This window comes from Pelobates fuscus, chromosome 4 (genome assembly GCF_036172605.1).
Source record: "Pelobates fuscus isolate aPelFus1 chromosome 4, aPelFus1.pri, whole genome shotgun sequence".
Taxonomy (NCBI): Eukaryota; Metazoa; Chordata; class Amphibia; order Anura; family Pelobatidae; genus Pelobates; species Pelobates fuscus.
Window position 1 is genome coordinate 264,284,245 of NC_086320.1, and position 25,126 is coordinate 264,309,370.

The following is a 25,126-nucleotide window of genomic DNA, read 5'->3' on the forward strand; positions in this document are numbered from 1 at the left end:
TAATTGCTGGACTTCTGAAGGGAGAGTTACATTGTTACATAGCTGTACAGCAAGAAGAGCAGAGAGAGAGAGAGAGACCTTACTGACCTTACTGACATCAAAGTATAGCCCTAGCCGTATAAGGACAGGACCCCCAATCCACATTCCAGAGTTCTCATACAAGAAAACCTTGTGACTTGTTGATACCATCTGTTACTTATGTCAATCCAGACATCCATAAATAATTAATAGAAACATAGAATATGCCATATTCTACACTAATTATTCTTATGAGAAACACACTACTTTATAAATCAGAGTCTATATTATGGTGACTTAGATAATTAAACACATGGATTTATATATTAATATGTTTATTTTACACTGATCACATTGTTCACAATGATAGACAAATGTGCAGTTGGGTAATATGTATCAGTATCACGAAGTATAGATATGAAAAAAAAAATTATGTTAAATATTGATGGAATACCTGTTGCAGCTCTCTAAGTTACAGAAGGTAGGTAACCTACATAGCAGATTTACTTGATATTTATATATATGTTACAAAACAAATGTTATCGGTGATTTTCAATGTTTTATTCAATTATGTAATTCCCAGATATATGACATTTCTCCCTCAAATAACTATTGGATTTGGACTAGTTTCCATAACATTTTTAGAGCATTACTCGTTGCTAACATGGTCAAACCTTTTTCTGATGAAAAAAAAAACTAAACAAAAAACTAAAATGTGATAATACAAGAAAAATCTTTCACCTGAGATTCTATACACAATATTTCATTGTTTCCTTTCTTACGTACACTGAGTGTGCAATGAATTAAGGATTTGTTGACAAAATATATATTTATTCATTGTTAACAGCTATTGTGTGGGAATGTCTTAAAAGTGAATGTCTTAAAAAAAACAAACACAAAGAAACCAACCAAAACCCCTATATGACGTGGGTCGGAGATAATGGAAGACATAAACATTGGCTGAACGTTTTTAATGTCTAGAGTGTGTCCCTTGTGGATTAGGCCCAGGATGATAGGAAGATCCCCCCATGTGGGATCCTGCTTGTCTTGGCACTGGTGGGCTTGTAACAGCTATACGTGGTGTTGGCATTGACTTGTTATTTGTCGGTGTTGCCCCACTGCCACTCTGTGTGTTTCTTTGAGCAGGGTTGAGATGACTCTCTGGAAATTGAACAAAAATAATCAAATTATTATTGTGTACACATGTTGCTGTGAATGGAGTACAGTTTAATAACAACTTGGTATCTGTAGATTAATGGTAAGACTTTTGCAATCAATTGCTTTAATGCTTTTTGAAAACCTTATATAGTTTCTTGGTTCTATCTATAGTAATTTAGCCTACCAAGTTCAAATTTGTGCTATTGTTATTCAAAAAAAGGCAAAAACCCTATTTGTTTCAAAAACAGAAAAATCTCTATTCAAATTATTTAAGTTAAGCATTTTTTGCATTCAGCAAATAGCAAACAGCTATAAGTGATAAAGTCCATACAACTTTTTTAAGCTATATTGTGTATTGCTGCATGTAAATATTATAAATTTATTAATTTAAATGCTGATTATTCTAATATATATAATATATATATATATATATACACACACACCGTAGGCAAATTTATACGATAATAATACGTTGATGATAATATTTATATTATTTGCAGGAGGATCACTCTAGTGGTGATCAATAATTGAAACACTAGAAAAATATCTTAAAACATATTTAGAAAATGCTACATGTCTCCCTCTACTTCAATTGCACTTAAATGAAGAAGAAAATACATTGAGGTCAATGGTGGAACCCAACTCAAATCAACATGATTTGAGATAAAATTTCTAAACCCTAAATATATAACATTAAGATTTGTGTAAGACAAAGCACCCATACAACAACAGCAACACCAAAAAGTAGAAACAATATAAAGAAGTGTAGAGACAGAAAAAACACAAGTAAAATGGAAAACGTGAGTTAGGGATGACAATAAAGTAAGTGCACTTCAGCAACCAAGGAAAAGCAATGACAGATCAATAACTATTGTTTGTTTATTAGTTTGTGAAGAACCCATCAGTGTTGTAAACTGCTATTCATATTCTGCTGGCGTGTCTGATATGTGAGTAATTATGGTTTCTGGTTAGTGATGTCCCGAACGGTTCGCTGGTAAATAGTTCCTGGCGAACATAGCTTGTTCGCGTTCGCCATGGATGGCGAACATATGCGATGTTCGGTCCGCCCCCTATTCGTCATCATTGAGTAAAATTTGACCCTGTACCTCACAGTCAGCAGACACATTCCAGCCAATCAGCAGCAGACCCTCCCTCCCAGACCCTCCCACATCCTAGAAAGCATACAATTTAGATTAATTCTGAAGCTGCATTCTTTTTTTTTTATTATTATTTTTTTTTTGTGTTTGTGTTTATTATACATTATCCCCCATAGCCAGCAACCTGTGTTTATTATACATTATCCCCCATAGCCAGTAACCTGTGTTTATTATACATTATCCCCCCCCATAGCCAGTAACCTGTGTTTATTATACATTATCCCCCCCATAGCCAGTAACCTGTGTTTATTATACATTATCCCCCGATAGCCAGTAACCTGTGTTTATTATACATTATCCCCCCATTGCCAGTAACCTGTGTTTATTATACATTATCCCCCATAGCCAGTAACCTGTGTTTATTATACATTATCCTCCCATAGCCAGTATATGTGTTTATTATACATTATCCTCCCCATAGCCAGTAACCTGTGTTTATTATACATTATCCTCCCATAGCCAGTCCTGTGTTTATTATACATTATCCTCACATAGCCAGTAACCTGTGTTTATTATACATTATCCTCCCATAGCCAGTAACCTGTGTTTATTATACATTATCCCCCATAGCCAGTAACCTGTGCTTATTATACATTATTTCCCCCATAGCCAGTAACCTGTGTTTATTATACATTATCCTCCATAGCCAGTAACCTGTGTTTATTATACATTATCCCTCCATAGCCAGTAATCTGTGTTTATTATACATTATCCCCCCCCCATAGCCAGTAACCTGTGTTTATTATACATTATCCCTCCAATAGCCAGTAACCTGTGTTTATTATACATTATCCCTCCCATAGCCAGTAACCTGTGTTTATTATACATTACCCCCATAGCCAGTAACCTGTGTTTATTATAAATTATCCCTCCCATAGCCAGTAACCTGTGTTTATTATGCATTATCCTCCCATAGCCAGTAACCAGCGCTTATTATACATTTCCCCCCCCATAGCCAGTAACCTGTGTTTATTATACATTATCCCCATAGTCATTTATCGTTGGACCTAGGCAGCATGATGTCTTAGGCTGGCCCATAGAGTGAGTGAGTGAGTGAATAATATAATATATTTGTTCAGAAACATATTAGTAACATATGTAAATCGGGTTCATGCAAAGAGGGTGAAAAGGTATTAAAGAAAAACACACTTATTGCATCAAATTTACAAAGCCAAACTTTTAAAAGCTTTCCTCATTTCTTTCTCGGGATGAGGAATATATCGGTTGTAGACTGAGGATTTCCATCTGCCCAATCTTTTAATAATATGCACTGGAGTGTCAGTGTTGAAGGAGACCGAAGCTGCCCCTATTCTAAATGAAAGACCCGAGACATGGATACAACCCAATCTTAGGAGTAGTGTTCTGATGTAGAAGATGAATTTAGCTGTAGTCAGAAGGATTCAGTGAAAGTAGTGGTGAAATGTGTGTGGCAGCATGACTGAGTGTGGGTAAGTAAGAGTCAAGTATTTTAACTGGGCACTAGTTCTAGGTGGGATAAAGTGGTAAAGCGGATGGATGAGTAGTTTGGTTCGTTTTAGAGGGTTGTAGAGAAAGTATATAGTGATCATGATTTTTAGAGATATCCAATATTTTCAAGGTGGTCTGAAACAAACATAAAATGCTATATAAAATTTGTGGGAATATCGAATAGTCGTGTACAGTAAATCAGAGAGGGCTCAGAATATCGAACCATCGATCGGTAACCTGGATGAAGTAGGGGGTCTATATGTTTTATTAAATATGCGGTAATATGCTTTTAATGGGATAGGACATTAGGAAAGGTGTGTGATTGGGATAAGTGGTTGTGGCTGTATTTACCTTATCCTGGGACCGACCTGGCTCCTAAGCTTGAGCCGCGCGTGGCTGGATCACTCCTGCCTCCACACGAGCCGCATGCGGCTTTATCACCTCTTCTGACTTAGCCGCGTGCACTGACCGCAGTGATCGGTCACGTGGCCCGCCTGGCACTAGGAGCACGGCTCAAGTCATGAGCTCGCTCTTAAAGGGGCAGTGGGAGCCAAAAGTTGATTCAGGCTCCCATTGGTCCACGTCATTCCAGCACCCGCACACACGAACGTTTTGGGGGCGTAGGGATGACGTGGGCCAATCAAATGTTAAAGGATATTTAAACTTCCCTAGCCCTATCCACTTTGTCCTTTCGTGGTTTCTGTGTCACTACCCTTTAGTGTGCGTTTCAAGGCCTGCCAGGGCACAGTGTCACACCAGTGCAACTCATATCTGGTGTAACAGTAGTGTACATTTAAAAAAAAAAAATACAGGGGGCTTGTTGTCACCTTTCGGGGACCCTTGGTGTTGTACGTGGCTGGGTGGAGGAAGAGACCTTCAATGACATCAGTGAGGACAAGGAACGGGACATGGCTAGCTTGGTATCCAACCTTGTACAAATGGGGAGTTTGCGGTTGTGAAAATGGACTGTTTGCGGTTGTTTGCGGTGCGTTAAACGGGGAGCTTGGTCTGTCACTGTGAAGCGGGCGTAACCCTTATACTAACACAATATACTAACACAATAATAGGTTGCGCTATACAGAAAAAGGTAAATAAATAGATATATAGTACTCACATATGATAAAAGTATAAGCAAAGAATAAAAATAAATATGTACATAATAGTCCCGATATATAGTAGGCTTCTTGTGGGTTCCAATAGGCTAGTAGAGACTTGAGTATATAATGTATTCAATGAGAAGCTGGATCTTCTATAGCTTGGGAAATCTATTCGAGAGCATATACTCGCTCAAGTGTGATTAGCATTCAGTGGCGTTTGCCCCCCACTGGTGGGATATAGGTGTAGATAAATCCTCGGTATGAAAGAGAAATAAAAGCCAAATATAGTGCTCACTGTATTTGTAATAAAAATGAGTCTGAAAAGTAGAAAAAGTGCTCACATTTGTATGAGCAGGATATACTGCTCAATATGATGGCGTGGGTGGTATAATCCCCACCTAGGATTCTTTGGACGGCTGTCAGCTCCAAAGTGACGTGTGACCAGGTAGAAAAATAAATTAAAATAAAGATAAAATAAAAGGTATATGGCAAGTAAATAGTAAAAGACACAATATTCCTTTATTAGTATAGTAAAAATATATAAAAATAGCCAAAACGCATTTCGCCACACAGGGCTTTATCAACTGGCATTAATATTTTTTTATTGCCAGTTGATAAAGCCCTGTGTGGCGAAATGCGTGTTTCATGTTATTCCAAACAATTTAGGAATGTTAGGTGATTTATGCCCTTTATGGATTAAAACCAGACTCTGCATCAACTGTGTAATTTTCCATGGGAGTTTTGCCATGGATCCCCCTCCGGCATGCCACAGTCCAGGTGTTAGTCCCCTTGAAACAACTTTTCCATCACTATTGTGGCCAGAAAGAGTCCCTGTGCGTTTTAAAATTTGCCTGCCTATTGAAGTCTATGGCGGTTCGCCCGGTTCGTCCGTTCGCGGACATTTGCGGAAGTTCGCGTTCGCCGTTCGCGAACGGAAAATGTTATGTTCGCTACATCACTATTTATGGTTAATGTAATATATATATATATCTATATATATATATATATATATATATATATATATAGATATATATATATATGACATGCTGTGGGAATGTTATGCTTCATAAAAACTCTCTTGTAAAACAAAAATGTTACCAAGGCTGATGCGCAAATATAATCTGGTTTGGATGATATTATGTGTGTCTGAACGTCTTTAACTACAGCGTGTCTAACTGCATGACATTTTAAGCATAACATACCTTCCTACAATCATACATTATCACTGCACTTTTATCATACTACACCAAACATGTCACTGAAAAAATTTGTAGGCCTCCTTAGTTAAGTCGCCTATGTAAGTAAAAGAAGTTACATGCAGAACAATTCATATGCAAACATTGTTATCTCATTTTCCCATTGCAATTAAGGGAAAGTCTGGTGCTTTACCTTCACCAATGGCTTGAAGTCGGAGAGCATTTCTTGCACTTGGCGGGAGCAACTCTTCTAGATCTCTCATTACAGAATTAGTCTGAGTATTATTGTTCCGCTTATTTTTGTCTTCTTCCCTTTGCTGGTTAAAAAAAAATAATAATTATGCTATATTATTATGCTATATATACCTGTAGACACATGGAATACTCATGCTGTAACTGTCCATATACCTGATAGCCTACAGGTGAAAAGTATGTCCAGTGAGATTAGTTATGTTTGTTTTTTAACTCGGTAAAAATTAGTACAATAAACATAGATATGTGCGTTTATGGAAGCCATTGTACATATATAGTCCATAATAAAGGTAGACCGCATCGGAGAGGGTTACATATAAATAATATTGATCTGGACTTAGATAATGTGCTTTATATCATGAATCATGTTGAATGGTAGGTCTTCCTGTCCTGGTATTTGCTATCTCTAGCCTTGTAAGGTATGACTATAGTAGCTGCTAAAATGACACTGTATTAACTACACAAGCTTCATCCAATTGAAGTTGTTATAGTGCCTACAGTTGATCTCCCTTTGCAAGTGCCCCCAAAACATTTATTTTAATAGTTAGAAGGCTTCAAGCCATACCTACAAGCACTCTGGTTAGGAGATCTGAGACTGTTACTCTCAGGCTCTCGTACACATGTATACTGTGATGTTAAACGCACATGCGCAGTGCCATCACAGCTTTTAATAGAAAATAACAATAGAATCAATGATGGATTGCAGCAAGCACCGCATATGTGCCTACTGTGCCCAATGCCTAATGAGATGTACTGGATTGGACTATGAACTGGATTGGACTATCGTCCTGGAGGTGACTGAACAATACAAGAGGAGGAGTATGTGGTAGTGCCTAGAGAGACTTGATGCTAGAGATAAGGTAAATAAAATGTTTGTTACTTTTTTACAGAGCACATGGGGAGCCTAAAACTAGAGTTTTTAGATCTTCACTCCCAATCTGCCTGATCCCTATTTTTTCATTCAGGGTTATTTGCTAAAGTGAGAATTCAAAGTGAATTTCAAATTTGAGGCCAAAGTAGCTAAACTGGAAGCATAGCTGACTTTTTCCAGTTCAGCTATGTTTACCTTAAATTTGAAATTCACTTTGAATTCTTACTTTAGTAAATGACCCTGATTGTGTATATTCATCATACATTCTAATTGTTTGAATGTAATTGACTGAGGACTGAGTATGCAATTGAATGATAAACTGCCAATATCCGGAAGCTGCATTATGCATGTGCACATGGTATTTCCATTGGTTGTAATTCTCCAGCAGCCGTTATTTACAGTTGCCATGGAAATATGTGTTTTTTTCAAGCTTTTCTGTTTGCAAGCTAATAGAACTTTTTTTTTTTTATTGTAATCATGCAACATTACTATGTAACCATTATATCAAAGCACTACAGCAGGGGTAGGCAACCTACGGCACTAGTGCCATGCACGGCACTCGAGGTGTCTTTGCACGGCACTCAAGGCTGCTAGAGCCAAACAGGCTCTGTCCTATCAGGAGTCTCAGTTAAACTTCAGATATCTGCTAATACGAAAAGGTGGTGAAGGACAATCCTCAATTTATGCATTGCAGCACATAGAGTAAGTGATCTCCGATCACTTCCTCCCAGCACTTGTGAATGGGAATCAACACTGTAGCTGAGCAGCCTGCAGCTGCTGTTGCAGCTCCTATACTTGAGCTATACCTGGCCGGCCTGGTCCCCACTGGAACCCACCCACACTGCTATATATACACAGAAATGCAGAATAACCTTCCCCTCATACAAATAATACGAACAGCCCCCACACAAACATACACACAATCCGCACAAACTCAACACCACTGACAATCCACATAGAAGCACACAATGCCACATGCAGTCTCTCACATGCAATACCCCAAACAGCCCCACACATACACACACTACCAAACACACAATGTGATATATCCATCCACACACAATTCCACAAGCAGCCCTCATACACAGCCCACACTCATAGGTATCATACACAATACCATAAACTACTAATGAACATATACAATATAATACAACGCTCACAAATACAACGCTACTAGGCAATTACAGTAAAAATAACACAAGCAGCATACACACCTCAATTAAAAAAATAGGATCGGCACGCTACGGGACACCACAATCCTATATCGGCACAGTGCTGCTAAAAGGTTGCCTACCCCTGCACTACAGTGTTTCAAGGAATTATAGGTGGTGCCTTACCATCTGCATTTTTTTCTTCAGATCTAAGTTTGCTTGCTGGTAAGCTTTGGAAACTGCATTTAGGTAATAAATAGCTAACCTGAGAAAATATGAAAACATTTTATTGTTAGTAATCATAACAACTGTTATAACATGTTACTGAATTAATACACAATGTTGTTACCCAGGACATACTTGAAAACGAGAGAAATCTCAATGTATCCATCCTGGTAAAATATTTTATTATTAAATAATAAATATTAAATAAAGTAAAAGTTTAAAGTGAATTTCAAATTTAAGAAAAAAAGAACCGCACTCTGTAAGCTTCAAATCATTTCCGCAAGGTGAATCCTAAAAGGATCACTATAGTGTCAGGAAAACAAAGCGGTTTTCTTAAAACTATAATGCCCTGAGGGTGCCCCCACCCTCAGGGTCCCCCTCCCGTGGCGCTGAAGGGGTTCGACCTCTCCTTCCTCGCCGATGTCATCTCCCTCTGCCGATGTCGGCGGAGCCGAATTGCGGCAAGTGCCGCGCGCGCATTCAAAGTGTCCATAGGAAAGAATTTCTCAATGCTTTCCTATGGACGCTCTGCGCGATGAAGGCATAATATGCCTCCAGCGTCGCAGATGAGCCTCTAGACAGCCACTGGAGACTGGCTTAACTGGTTTCTCTGAAACTGCTATGTTTGCATCTGAAGGGTTAAAACCTGAGGGACCTGGCACCCAGACCACTTCATTGAGCTGAAGTGTGGTCTGGGTGACTATAGTGTCCCTTTAAAATTACAATCCATTTTCTCTGCTGCTGAATCAGTATGATCTTCTGGCGCCCATTTAGTTTATATGTTAATTCCCCTTTTTAAGGGAGTTTGCCATGAGTTTTTGGAGGGGCCTGCTTGCCAGCCTCCTACCCTGTGATTATGGCCCCTGTATCTTATTGGGGTTTAAGGCACTTGAGACAGAACCCTCTGTTCTTGAACTGCAGATTTTGCCTTGATTTTAAAACACTTTTTCTAAAACACTTAAAATGTTGCACTAAGCACTATAACGACGTTGTCTGCCTGCACAGTTTAGCATGCCTGCCAGCAGTCCATAATTTGCAGGACAGTCACGATTTTTAGGGCCTCAAACATAGCGCAAGAGCAACACTAGGACCCAGCAGTGAGCACTGAAACTGTACTCCCTGCAGGGCCTGCCCTTAGTGGGTTGGATAAAATGATTGGCAGACAACCTGGCATGTATTCACACCAGGCTGATCTGCCATTAATGTAAATGGGCATGCCCCCTTACCAGCAGGTCGATCCCCTTTTTGCCCTTCCCTCTTTCCTATCGGTGTCCTGGTTTCGGGACTGATGAAGTTGGGATGTATGGTTTTTAGCCCATAACTGCAAAAAATTGCTACTGCTATAAAGCCTGCCCTCTAGCAAATAAGTCACTTTCTGCTCACTGTGGATTCAGAAACTACATCATTTCATCAAGTTCTGCAATTACAGCAACTTTAAAGGCAAGGTTTATTTGGTATTTGGCTTTATCTTTATAATACATTAAAATGTGTATGGGTGGACAACGAAGAAATTTGTCTCAGAGTGAATGTCTTGAGTCTTAGAGGAACAGATAGAGAGGGGGTAACCCTTAAAGATTAAATGATAAATTAGAAAAAGGGGGAAAGCAAGGAATCTGTTCCCACTGCCTTTATTGGGTAACTAAGGAGCAAAAAATAATAACAAATGCTTTCTTGAACGATAGGGGACACCTATCCAAGATAAGCCACAACACTGGTTGCCTGACTAAATAAAAGTCACTAGCGGCAATCCCATGTTAAATAAGAAAGAACAGTATAATCAAGAAAAATAACAAATGCTTTAATAAACGATAGGGGACACCTATCCAAGGTAAGCCCCAGCAATGGTTGCCTAGCTAGATAGAAAGTTACTAGCGGCAATCCAATGTTAAATTTAAAATTAAAAAGGAGAACAGTGTAAATCAATAGAAGAGTTTGACACTCTTCGTGGTGCACATATGTATCAGAAAAATAATGATAAGATACAATGTGAGAAATCCCACAGAACAAGTCTGCTAACTGTCACTAGAAATGCTAGAAACAGTGTGTCAGAAAAAGAAATATAATGTACAGTTACAATGTGGTGATTTACAATGTATTTCTGTGTAGTCAGAAATCCAAGCTCAATCTATTGTAATGATAGCGATAAAAAATTTAAATTTGACAATATCTTATTACATTTAAATCACATCGGTACAGTATGTTAGTCTCATATAGTACTGCATCAGTCTAATAATGGTGAAGGATAGTTACATCTAGCCCCATATCATGATAAATAATATCGTCGGAGAAAGTGATGTCTTAGATCTTTCTGTGCAAACCTGGGCACATAATGTCAAATCGATGATGAGCTGTGGCTGATGCTAAAATAAGACTAGCACTGACGTAATAAGAAAGGAAAAAATATATATAACGTCTGCACCTAAACCTATTTGTTCATTCGTCAGAAGGGTATAAAGACCCTTTAATAAAGATAAGGTAGGAAGGGTGCCTTCATGGGCACTCAGTATAGGATAGGTAGGAAGAGTAGAAAAATAATGCAGATGTTAATTTATCCCTAACTGAAGGATTAAGTAATCCAGGTATTATCGTCAGATAGAGCTATCAAAAGTACATGTCCAGAAGGTCTTCGTGTGTCTTACCGGCGGGAGATCGCCGCCTGAGTTCCCAGCCCATGATAAAGTGTGCACGAGGGCAAGGGGGTGTCCGGGAACACACAAGAGGAACCTAATAGTATCGGTGAATTTCCGATATTCGCGCCCCGACGCGCGTTTCACCTAGCTTAAAGGTTCATCAGGGGGAACTGGTTAACGGGCTGCTGGGGTTTAAATAGCCCACCCTTGAGTCTGATTGGTTGCGTCAGACTCAGGGGATAGGGATTGATACGGTGGCCGAATTGGCTCAAAACTTGGTAGTGGAAGTATGTCCATTACATAGTGATGTTCATTAAGAGAATCCTAGCCAATCCCCATCGAAAAGTTAATATGTATGAGAGTCAAGTATGCATCCGATAGACTCACATATCAGAAAGGAGATGGCACAAAGGAAGGAAAGAGCCGACATAGAGGATATCTATAATCCTTGTAGCAATGTAGCAGATAACCCAATGGCAATGTTAGGAAAAATCATAAATTCAATAAGGTAGCCTTAATTAATAAGGTATAAGCTTGATTTAATATAGTGCTCAACTAGTTAAAGAAAATAAATAAAAATGCTAAAGAGTAGAAGATACAAAATACAGAATGGCTAATATATAGATGTGACAGGTAATATAGCCTATGTATAGTCTACTCAATTACGCCTTAGATGGTGAAAAAATTGTTATTTGTGTATGAATGGAGTATAGTTAAATTCCTCGTTCAAGCCTGAAGGAACCAGGGTCTTGAATGAAAAAATCCATTGTGACTCCTTTCTGAGCAAGGTTTTATTAAAGTCCCCCTTTCTGGGGTTGGGTAACAATTTCTCAATTGCCTGGAATTTCAGATTGTCAGGATTCCCATCATGGAAATTGAGAATATGTCTTGCAACCGGGGTCGGGGTAATGATGTTTTTTACAGATGTTATGTGTTGCAAAATCCTGCGTCTGAACTGCTGGAACGTTTTGCCAATATATTGACTGCCACAGCTGCAGGTGATCACATAGATCAGTCGTGTTGAACTGCAGTTAACTAAAGCGTTGGTTTCCACTCTGATTTTAGTTTGAGTTGACGTGGTGAATTTTGAGGGCAGAATGTATTGGCAGGCCTTACAATGCCCACACTTATAGGTTCCCTTGGTATTAGATAGCCAGTTCAATGGAGCTGAGGGGGATGCCAAATGGCTGTGGACAAGATGGTCTTGTAGGCTAGTTGGTCTCCGTGCCGTTAGGGATGGATGCTCAGGTAACACGTGTTGGAGCTCAGGGTTATGTAGAAGTATTGGCCATTTTTTTCTGAGAACTTGTGACATAAGTTCCCAGCCCTGGTCAAATGTTGCAATGCAACGGGGGGGCCCACCGCTTTCCTTGGGTTTAGAAGAGAGGAGACTAACATTTCTGTCAATACCGCATACCCTGTGAAAAGCACGTTTCAGGACACGGTTTGGGTACCCTAGTTCCCTGAATCGGGTCTTCAGTATCTTACATTCATTGTAGAATGTTTGGTCAATGGAGCAATTTCTCCTAGCTCTAAGGTACTGGCTAAAGGGAATAGAGGCTTTGAGTCTGTACGGGTGATGACTCTCCCAGTGTAACAGGCTGTTTGTTGAAGTTGCTTTTCTGAATAATTCCGTATGTATTGTTCCATCTTGTTTCAGTAAGATTTTCAGGTCCAGGAATACCAATTCATGCTCATCTATCACATGTGTCAATTTTAGGTTAATGTCGTTTTCATTGAGGGCTTGAACAAAATCCTCAAACATGGGGATAGAGCCTGTCCAGAGGAGCAACATGTCGTCAATATATCTATGCCAGCTTAAGATGAAGGCTTGAAAGCGGCTAAATCTTGGTGTCATGACGACATGTTGCTCCCACCATCCCAAAAAGAGATTCGCATAAGTGGGTGCACAGGCTGTCCCCATGGCGTTGCCGGAGGTCTGTAGATAATAACACTCGTTGAACGTGAAATAATTATGTGTCAAAATGAATTGCAAAATAGCCAGAATGAAGAGTTTCTGTTTTTCATTGTAATGTGTGTTGTCTAAAAAAGATTTGACTGCCCTGATTCCCATGTCATGGGGGATATTGGTATACAGTGCCACCACATTCAGACTTGCTAGTTGTGTATAGGGCGGCACTGTCATGTTTTGCAGCATAACCAGGGTAGACTTGGTATCTTGGAGGTACGATGGTAATGTCAGTACTATGGGATGCAAGATTTTATCAATAAATTTGCTTAACGATTCTGTAAGGCAGTTATTCCCAGATACTATGGGTCTACCAGGGGGAGGTCTCGTGCCCTTGTGAACCTTCGGTAAACAACAGAATGTTGCAATCGTAGGGTTTTTATGGGGTAGTAGGAATCTGAATTCGTCCTTACTAATCACTTGTTGGTCCAAGGCGTCATGGAGTAGAATGTCGAGTTCACCTACAAAATTGCTAGTTGGATCCGAAGGGAGAGTCCTATAATGTGATTTGTCATCGAGGTGTGACATGCACATATCGATGTACTCAGGGCGGTTCATAAGGACAATATTGCCCCCATTATCAGCGGATTTTATTATCACATCACTTTGTTGTTGGAGATGTTTTAATGCTTCACGTTCATGGTAGCTTAGATTCCTGGTCTCTCCAATCTTATTGTCCATGTTTTCTAACTCTTTTAATGACATTTGGACAAAAATATCGACATGGGGGGTATCTACAAAGTTAGGGGTGAAATAACTTGGAGGTTTACAGTCTGTCAAGGGTCTAGAGAGGTAATTTTCATCCAGCAGGCTGTCCAAGGTTTTAGAGAGTTCGTAATCCTTTCTGGAAAGGCCCAATTCATTGGCTGCTGCTTGATCTTTTTTCGCATGCATGATATTGAGGGCCAGTTTCCTGCCGAACAAATTGAGGTCCTTAGACCAATTCAATTTGTTGCAGGAAGGGGTCGGTACAAATGACAGGCCCCTACTTAGCAAGGTGATATGGTAGATGGATAGATGGAGATTAGACAGATTGATTATTTTGTTAGAGGTTATGATCTCTGGGTTCGACTCTGATACTTGTAAGCCCATCGATCCCTGTCTCTCAATCTCCCCCGTTGTTGACGAGGCTGGTCCTGCTCTAAAAAAGGATTGGATAGAGTAGTGGTTGTGGTTTGTGAGTTATTGGTTTCTGTAGTGATTGGTATGTCCAGAAACGCTACAGCTTTCTCTGGGTTTTTCAGAATACTTTTATTAGAGTTGGGTTGGAAACTCAGATCTCTTGTACGTTCAGTATTGTGTTTGGATGGAATTCTACGTCTGTATTGAGGTGTTTGGTCTTGATCTGACCAGTCGGTTTCACCGGAGGAAGAACCTCTATTGGGATTCTTACGTCTCGGGTATTTGTTAGTTTGTCTAAAGATCTTCCCATATTTGAAATCCTTAAAGTCCCGTTGGAACTGTGTGTTTCTTGACCTTCAGATGGTATCTAAAGTTATTAATGTTTTGTTGTAACTTTATTTCCATCTGAACATATAAGTCGTCAGTTTTATGTTTTTTAATAGAGGTGATGTCTTGTTTTAATTTTGTGTTAACCACATCAAAATTAGTAGATTCCAATTTGACCAGAAAATCCATTAACTTAAAGGAGCAGCCCAGTAGGATGGAATTCCATTCACTGAGCTGCTCCTCAGTTTGGATTTTATCCGGCAATAAGATATCCGGGCGCAAACCTCTGGGAACCAATTTTTGTTCCAGATATTGTTTGAGGCTCGTGAGTTCCCAGAAGCTTCTTATTTGGTCCCGATAGGATTTTTGAATCTCAAAAAAGGCGGTATTGATATTGCTATTGATTACATCATGTGATGTTAGCGGGTTAATTGAGAAGACATTTGTAATCTCCTCCTGACCTAACGTAGGGTCAACCAATCTGTCTAGGAGGTCTGTCATTAATTGGCACTATATAAACAAGTAAATAAAAGAGAATTTAATGGACAATGGTAAGTAATGTCCTGTAATCGAGGCTGGATAAGGTATTGAAACCAAGGGAAGTGAACAACGAAGAAATTTGTCTCAGAGTGAATGTCTTGAGTCTTAGAGGAACAGATAGAGAGGGGGTAACCCTTAAAGATTAAATGATAAATTAGAAAAAGGGGGAAAGCAAGGAATCTGTTCCCACTGCCTTTATTGGGTAACTAAGGAGCAAAAAATAATAACAAATGCTTTCTTGAACGATAGGGGACACCTATCCAAGATTTTTGGACGCCTTGGACCAACAAGTGATTAGTAAGGACGAATTCAGATTCCTACTACCCCATAAAAACCCTACAATTGCAACATTCTATTGTTTACCGAAGGTTCACAAGGGCACGAGACCTCCCCCTGGTAGACCCATAGTATCTGGGAATAACTGCCTTACAGAATCGTTAAGCAAATTTATTGATAAAATCTTGCATCCCATAGTACTGACATTACCATCGTACCTCCAAGATACCAAGTCTACCCTGGTTATGCTGCAAAACATGACAGTGCCGCCCTATACACAACTAGCAAGTCTGGATGTGGTGGCACTGTATACCATTATCCCCCATGACATGGGAATCAGGGCAGTCAAATCTTTTTTAGACAACACACATTACAATGAAAAGCAGAAACTCTTCATTCTGGCTATTTTGCAATTCATTTTGACACATAATTATTTCACGTTCAACGAGTATTATTATCTACAGACCTCTGGCACCGCCATGGGGACAGCCTGTGCACCCACTTATGCGAATCTCTTTTTGGGATGGTGGGAGCAACATGTCGTCATGACACCAAGATTTAGCCGCTTTCAAGCCTTCATCTTAAGCTGGCATAGATATATTGATGACATGTTGCTCCTCTGGACAGGCTCTATCCCCATGTTTGAGGATTTTGTTCAAGCCCTCAATGAAAACGACATTAACCTAAAATTGACACATGTGATAGATGAGCATGAATTGGTATTCCTGGACCTGAAAATCTTACTGGAACAAGATGGAACAATACATACGGAATTATTCAGAAAAGCAACTTCAACAAACAGCCTGTTACACTGGGAGAGTCATCACCCGTACAGACTCAAAGCCTCTATTCCCTTTAGCCAGTACCTTAGAGCTAGGAGAAATTGCTCCATTGACCAAACATTCTACAATGAATGTAAGATACTGAAGACCCGATTCAGGGAACTAGGGTACCCAAACCGTGTCCTGAAATGTGCTTTTCACAGGGTATGCGGTATTGACAGAAATGTTAGTCTCCTCTCTTCTAAACCCAAGGAAAGCGGTGCCCCCCCCCCCCCCCCCGTTGCATTGCAACATTTGACCAGGGCTGGGAACTTATGTCACAAGTTCTCAGAAAAAACTGTCCAATACTTCTACATAACCCTGAGCTCCAACACGTGTTACCTGAGCATCCATCCCTAACGGCACGGAGACCAACTAGCCTACAAGACCATCTTGTCCACAGCCATTTGGCATCCCCCTCAGCTCCATTGAACTGGCTATCTAATACCAAGGGAACCTATAAGTGTGGGCATTGTAAGGCCTGCCAATACATTCTGCCCTCAAAATTCACCACATCAACTCAAACTAAAATCAGAGTGGAAACCAACGCTTTAGTTAACTGCAGTTCAACACGACTGATCTATGTGATCACCTGCATCTGTGGCAGTCAATATATTGGCAAAACGTTTCAGCAGTTCAGACGCAGGATTTTGCAACACATAACATCTGTAAAAAACATCATTACCCCGACCCCGGTTGCAAGACATCAGACTCAAGGGCGGGCTATTTAAACCCCAGCAGCCCGTTAACCAGTTCCCCCTGATGAACCTTTAAGTTAGGTGAAACGCGCGTCGGGGCGCGAATATCGGAAATTCACCGATACTATTAGGTTCCTCTCGTGTGTTCCCGGACACCCCCTTGCCCTCGTGCACACTTTATCATGGGCTGGGAACTCAGGCGGCGATCTCCCGCCGGTAAGACACACAAAGACCTTCTGGACATGTACTTTTGATAGCTCTATCTGACGATAATACCTGGATTACTTAATCCTTCAGTTAGGGATAAATTAACATCTGCATTATTTTTCTACTCTTCCTACCTATCCTATACTGAGTGCCCATGAAGGCACCCTTCCTACCTTATCTCTATTAAAGGGTCTTTTTACCCTTCTGACGAATGAACAAATAGGTTTAGGTGCAGACGTTATATATATTTTTTCCTTTCTTATTACGTCAGTGCTAGTCTTATTTTAGCATCAGCCACAGCTCATCATTGATTTGACATTATGTGCCCAGGTTTGCACAGAAAGATCTAAGACATCACTTTCTCCGACGATATTATTTATCATGATATGGGGCTAGATGTAACTATCCTTCGCCATTATTAGACTGATGCAGTACTATATGAGACTAACATACTGTACCGATGTGATTTAAATGTAATAAGATATTGTCAAATTTAAATTTTTTATCGCTATCATTACAATAGATTGAGCTTGGATTTCTGACTACACAGAAATACATTGTAAATCACCACATTGTAACTGTACATTATATTTCTTTTTCTGACACACTGTTTCTAGCATTTCTAGTGACAGTTAGCAGACTTGTTCCGTGGGATTTCTCACATTGTATCTTATCATTATTTTTCTGATACATATGTGCACCACGAAGAGTGTCAAACTCTTCTATTGATTTACACTGTTCTCCTTTTTAATTTTAAATTTAACATTGGATTGCCGCTAGTAACTTTCTATCTAGCTAGGCAACCATTGCTGGGGCTTACCTTGGATAGGTGTCCCCTATCGTTTATTAAAGCATTTGTTATTTTTCTTGATTATACTGTTCTTTCTTATTTAACATGGGATTGCCGCTAGTGACTTTTATTTAGTCAGGCAACCAGTGTTGTGGCTTATCTTGGATAGGTGTCCCCTATCGTTCAAGAAAGCATTTGTTATTATTTTTTGCTCCTTAGTTACCCAATAAAGGCAGTGGGAACAGATTCCTTGCTTTCCCCCTTTTTCTAATTTATCATGTGTATGGGTGGATCTCACTTTTTCCCTATTCCTTTCCTTAATACGTTGGGGGATATTTATTTAAGTGTAGTGTTGAAACAGTGTTCAGAATATATTTTCATAAATCTTCCCTCCATTTTTCTTCAGATGAGTACAATAGCTCCCTGCAGGCTTTTCAGGTAAACACTGTACTTTCTGAGAAAATACAATGTTTACATTAGAACCTAGGAACACCAAAAGTAGCAGTCACTTAGACGGCCCCCAGAGGGACTACCGAATCAAGTCCTGCTTGATGCGCAGGACTCAGATTTGACATCTTCACGCTTAGCTGAAGACATCAAACGTGCTATCAGGACACAGGAGGCACTGTGAATGCACCTCCTGTGTCCTTTAGTAACCCGGAGCCTGTCAGTACCCAGAGCCGATCGAGTGGGAGATAAAGATATCTTGCACACAGCGTTGGCTCGGGCTGACAGGCAGAAGGCAGGAGACTGGCGACACAGCAGGAGGATCCAAACCGTAAGTGAGTGTGAGTGAAAATGAGTGATAGAGTAAGTGGGTGAGTGAGTGAGAGAGAGAGTGAAAGTGAATGAGACCATGTGTAAGGGCGAGAGTGAGTGAGAGTGAGTGACTGAAAGCGAGTGAAAGAGAGTAAGTGAGAGTGAAAGAGAGTGAGAACGTGAGTGAGAGAGAGTAAGTGATATTGAGTTAGAAGGAAAGTGAGTGAGTGAGTGAGTTAGTGAGTGAGTGAGCGAGAGAGTTAGTGAGAGAGAGTGAGTGTGAGAGTGTGTAAAAGTGTGAGAGAGTGAGAAAAAGTGAGAGTGAGTCTGAGTGAGTACAGGTGAGAGAGAGTAAGTGAGAGTGAGTAAAAGTGAAAGGGAGTGAGAGAGCGAGTGAGTAAAAGTGAGTGAGTAAAGTGAGAGAGTGAGTGAAAGTGAGTGACTGAGTGTGTGAGAGTGTGTTAGAGTGAGATAGTCAGATAGAGAGATAGAAATAGACAGAAATAGATGGATATATAGAGAGATGGAAATAGATAGATAGAAAGAGATAGATTGATAGATTGTCAGTCAGCTCAGCTTGCAAACTCATTCAATGCCGCTCTATGAAGAACGCGATTGGTGCAGGGCGAAGTCGCGCATGAGCACCAGACAGCTATAACGCTTCTCTAAGAGAAGCCTCTGATTGAGCCCTGCCATTTCATCATTTTGATGAAAAAGTGTGCGTAGCTTGCTGAGTATTTTTTTATTACATTATATTATCTCTTTAATATAGGTAATGTAGGATTTAAATACAGAACACATGTTTGATATCAGAAATGAGTTTTGATACAGCTAAATATATACAAATTTAGTTTGCTGATCTCTTCTGGGGTGCTTTTACGATTCTCAAAGTTTCAAAATAATGTGAAAATAGTATTAAAAGGAGATCTTATTGTGACTGTTGTTTTATCACTGATTTATTTTAATGTGAATTGACTGTTTGCTATTTTCATTTTCTAGTTAGATGGAGAGGTGTCTGTGAGATTTCATAAACAAAATAAAATCCAAACAATATTAAAGCTTCTTTATTAGCCATGCAATGCATAATCACTTATGATATCACTAGAATGCCTCATTTTGTATTAGGTTCTCATTTTCTTAAAATACACCATTATTAATACATGAATAATTTTTTTTATGAATATACTACTCAACAATATAAAGAATACTCACACCATAAGAAGAATTGCTGGTATAATCAGGCCAGGATTTGCTATGGAACTCAGAATTTTGGCAACAAATGGTGGGAAGTCATTCTGCATTGTTTCTTGAATAACGTCAAACATTCTTTTCTTCCCACTTAAAAAAAATTATAATTGTGCAGGTCAGACAGCAAACCTTACATGCATCATCCAGTTTTCTTGTCATTACAAACTCAGAATTTTAGATAAATTATTGGTATAATTCAGGAGTAGGCAACCTTCGGCTTCTCCAGATGTTTTGGACTACATCTCCCATAATGCTTTTACAGCCATATTACTGGCAAAGCATCAAGGGAGATGTAGTCCACAACATCTGGAGAGCCGAAGGTTGCCTACCCCTGGTATAATTAATTATTATAGTTTCAAAGTGGTTTAGTGTAAAATTCACTGGACGCTTAAAACAGCCTCTCAATAAGACAAAATGACAATTCTGGGCTACGTATATATAATTTTTGTCAAAGTTTTGCATTCAAGGTCTCTTAAACTTATGTGACCATAATGATTTGATTTGAACTATCTATCCATACATTCTGCATGTATAGACAGAGGTCTAACTATAGATTAAATTTGATTTTAGAATTCAGGTAAAGAGTTAATGGACTTAACAACAGAATTTTGAAGAGGGATGAACAAAGAGAAGTGTGTCTGTAAACAGGCATGTGTAAAGTTCTGCAAATACTCCTAGTTAGACAGTATAGTCACCAAAACAGCGTTATCTTAATTAAGCAGTTTTGATATATAGATCATGCTCCTTCAGTCTCACTGTTCAATTCTCTGCAATTTAGGAGTTAAATCATATTGTTTATGCAGCTCTAGTCACACCTTCCTGTATGTGTTTTACAAAGTCTTCATAAACACTTCCTGTAAAGAGACATCTAATGTTTATACTTCCTTTATTTAAAATTCCATTCCATTTCATTTAGATTTTGTAATCTTCTGCTCTATTAATAGCTTGCTAGACCTTGCATGAGGCTCCTGTGTGTGATTAAAGTTCAATTTACAGAGCGGGAGATAACAACTTTCAAAGTAAGTTACATCTGATTGAAATTGAAACCACGCAGACTTTATCAGTTACAGCCAGGGGAGGAGTGGCTAGGGCTGCATAAAGGTAAACAAAAGTGATTTAACTAAATGGCATAGATTTGAGCAGTACAACTTCAGAGGAATGAACAGTACACACAAACTGCATCATTAAGTTGTTTTGGTGACTGTAGTGTCCCTTTAAGTAACTAGTAATGGGAAGGTATAACAAGGGATAACAGAAAGCTTGTGCTATGAGGAAGCAATCCTAGACCAAAACCAGAATAACAAACACTTCAGGTAGATATGGTTAACAATAACCACAAAATGGTACTGAAGAGTAGGTAGGAAGGATTGATATAGGCATGTGACCTTCATCAATTACAAAGCCCCCAAAATGTATGTTTCAATGTTCACAGTGTATATAAGCACAGCACTGTGGCTTTGAGGAAGCACTATAAAAAAGTGTAAGATTGCCATGACCGTTCAGAAGAGGACTTATACCATCCCTATGTTTTGTTTTCTACATCTGTCACCCTGATTGATTGATTATATTTCAAGTTTCTAATAGTGGGATCTTTAAACCCTTGCTTTGCAGCATTTATGTATGCATCATGTGTTATGTCTTATTTTATAATTATGTACCAAAAGAAAAAAACAGGGTTGCACTCAATCACATAAACCACATGGTATAAAACAGATATCAAAAGGAAAAAACCTCAGGCACTCACTGTGATAATTTCAGGCAGATTTAATGGACACAGTAACGTTTCGACCTGTGCCCAGGTCTTTATCAAGCTTGATAAAGACCTGGGAACAGGTTGAAACGTTGCTGTGTCTATTAAATCTGCCTGAAATGATCACAGTGAGTGCCTGAGGGTTTTTCCTTTTGTTATTATATAATTATATCATCAATATATTTTACAAGAAAGAATACATTTCAGCTACTTTGAAATAATGAGAAGTTAAGGTTACACAGTCAGGAATTAAACCTATAACCCTGAAGTTTGAACACTTACTACAAATACTATATCTCTACACCAAACAATTGAGCTATCTGACCTGCAGTGTATTGCAGTATTGCCATATCTATATAATATTCTCCCAATGTGTAGGTCTGAAGGTTCATCAGGCTCGGTATAATAACACAAATTGCAATACAATATCACTTACTATACCTGAATGGTCCACAATCAAAGGACGGTGGGAGCGACATTATTGTATAGGCCACTGGCAGAAGACTTAGGAAAAGAATAAGCAGCAACAGCCCCATGTAGAAATTATTTGATTTTGAGGCTTTAAAAACACGTTCATGAGGAACATTGCTGCTCATAACTGCCCAGCACTGGAAGTACATGGAGGTTAGCAGCCTAAGGACATTGATTCCAATTAAACCAGGAGCATAAAACGAGCCCATCCTGTAATGAAAAAAATAACGTATTTTATTAGGCCATTTACATATTTTAATTTTCATATCTTTGATAAGGATTATCAGAATTGATCAGTTTACTGTGAATGAATTAACAAATTAACAGCTCTTTCATCCTATGGTTTGTTTCTTTCTTTCCATGTGTGCATACGTTAATGTAATGTCTGGCACTTAAGCATTTATGTACCTCCAAGGCTATCAGTAGTGAGATCTCAGGGTTCCCAAATAAATATTTGGTAAATAGGAGGTGCAAGTGTTTGTTACATAAATGGGCATATAGTGTGGAGGTACCCTTTTCAATGTGTGCATGTGCAAACATGTCTTTCAAAAGTCGTTAGGGTCATGTACATATTGCATGCAATGGAGTTTTATAATAATGAATAATAACTAAGCATGAGTGAAGCTTGACACTACTCAGATCAATAGTTGAAAATAGACCTAATCCCCCAATCCCATGCCTGCAATGCTGTGACCCATTTCTATACCTGGAATTTATGTGATTGGGTGAGTGGTCCTGGAGTTATTTTAAGTTGGTATTTAAGCTTGACTCAGTGCTACACTGCCAGTAGGTGGGGTTGGCTGCAATTATTTATTTTATTTAACCACAACATATTGAGTAGTTGTGTCACAGCTGGCTAGATTTTGAATATTTAATATTTTTATATATTTTAGATATTTAAAAAGGAGACGGTACTATATGGGTATTAGGATAAACGTATGTCTAGTCATTTAAAAAAAGAAAAGGCCAGAAGAACAATCACTAAAATCATTGACGATGATGAGATATTATTAAAACCAGATAATATAGGAGCACCTTTTAGGAATTTTTATCAACCTGTATACAATCTCCCAAATCAGTCAATACAGACAGATATTAAAAAATCTAAATGATATCTAATTTCCTAAACTTACAATTCTGCATTATTAAATTATTCAGCATTACTAAATTAAAGATGATTTGCTAGGGTCTTTGGTACTATGGGGAAGTTTACTGCAATGGTACCCCAGAGTTGACTGTTCCCTCCAGCAGATAATTTAGGATGGCCAGCAGTCTGGATAAAAGCACATCAAGTTGCTTAGGTCCCTAAGAGCTATAACCAAATTAATGCATTTAACTTCATAAATGATTTGCATGATTGTTCTAGTGAAGCAATGTTCTGTTGGTAGGGTTGCCACCTTTCTTAGAAAAAATACCGGCCATACTATTTTGCATAATTAATTATCTATGTGAGACATCACAGTATATGACATCACAGTATGTAAATCAGAAGGAGTGAAATAAGAGTAAAATAAAAATACATTTGGAAAGAAGAAAATGCTGTGAACAAAATAATAAAACTACTTTAAGTTAGATTAAAATTCTAAGCCGCCGTGGCGCCGGGGATTTGTCGAGACCTGCCTTGATCCATGTATCTTTATGAAACTGTATCCTGTACCTTAAGTGAATTCTATGGACCACAAATGAGCAGTGATACAGAGTTAAAACAGCACCCATTCTCACCAGCCTCAGCACAGCCTTGGTTGTATTACAGCACCTTTTCCCACTTCTGGTGTGTTACAATAAAATTTGAAAAATAAAATAATAGTAATATAAAACTAAAAATTATTTTCAATTTAAGATATATATATGTGTGTGTGTGTGTTAGAAACTAATCTGTAGTTAATTCAAATAAAGATATCTGTGTTTATAGACATAGGAGCACATAGCACACAAATGCAGGGCCGGCGATTCCTATAAGGGAACTAGGCAGCCGCCTAGGGTGCCATATAGGAGGGGGCGGCCCTTTAAATGCTGCAGCCGCCTGAGCGCTCTATAAAGAGTGCTCAGGCGGCTGCCGCACTGCCTCATCTCCCCTTCCCTGTAGCGTGGCCGAGCTCCTCTCCGGTCCGCGACCCGGCCGGACTGAGAGGAAGTGCACACTCAGTGTGCACTTCCTGTCAGTCCGGCCAGGTACAAGAAACAGAAACTCCTGTACCGCGGACCGGAGAGGAGTTCGGCCACGCTACAGGGGAGGTGAGGTTAGGAGGAGAACTGGGGTGGGGGGGTAAGAAGAACTGGGGGAGGGGTGGGGAGGGGGGGTAAGAAGAACTGGGGGAGGGGTGGGGAGGGGTGGGGAGGGGTGGTAAAAAGAACAAGGGGAGGGGGTAAGAAGAAGAGGGAAGGTGAGGGAGCAAGAAGAAAACAAGGGGAAGGGGGGGAGTAAGAAGAAGACAAGTGGAGGGGTGAGTAAGAAGGGGGAGGGATGGGGGGAGTAAGAAGAAGAGGGGTGGGGGGGAGTAAGATGGAAGGGGGGAGGTGGGAGTAAGAAGAGGGGTGGGGAAGTAAGAAGAAGACACGTGGAGGGGGGAGTAAGAAGAAGAGGAGTGGGGGGAAACAGGGGAGGTGAGGTTAGGAGGAGAACTGGGGGAGGGGGTAAGAAGAACTGGGGGAGGGGGGTAAGAAGAATGAGGGAGGGAAGGGGAGGGGGGTAAGAAGAAGAGGGAAGGTGGGGGGTAAGAAGAAAACAAGGGGAGGGGGAAGTAATAAGAAGACAAGTGGAGGAGGGGGAGTAAGAAGAAGACAAGTGGGGGGGAGTAAAAGGAGTGGGGGGAGTAAGAAGAAGAGGGGTGGGGGGAGTAAGAAGAAAGGGGGGAGGGGGAGTAAGAAGAAGAGGGGTGAGGGGGAGTAACAGGGGAGGTGAGGTTAGGAGGAGAACTGGGGAAGG

At 39.7% G+C, this 25,126-nt stretch overlaps 1 protein-coding gene across 1 annotated transcript in view; it reads right to left on the reverse strand.

The window, feature by feature from the left end:
* Window positions 1–988: 988 nt before the first annotated feature.
* LOC134609431 (transmembrane channel-like protein 2) overlaps window positions 989–25,126 on the reverse strand; it is a 107,712-nt gene continuing 83,574 nt past the window's right edge. The window contains exons 14-18 of the mRNA XM_063453108.1: window positions 22,171–22,410; window positions 19,944–20,069; window positions 8,554–8,632; window positions 6,287–6,410; window positions 989–1,179 (exon numbers count right to left, since the gene is read on the reverse strand). Of these exons, the coding sequence (XP_063309178.1) occupies window positions 989–1,179; window positions 6,287–6,410; window positions 8,554–8,632; window positions 19,944–20,069; window positions 22,171–22,410 (760 nt within the window). The remainder of the gene's footprint in view (window positions 1,180–6,286; window positions 6,411–8,553; window positions 8,633–19,943; window positions 20,070–22,170; window positions 22,411–25,126) is intronic.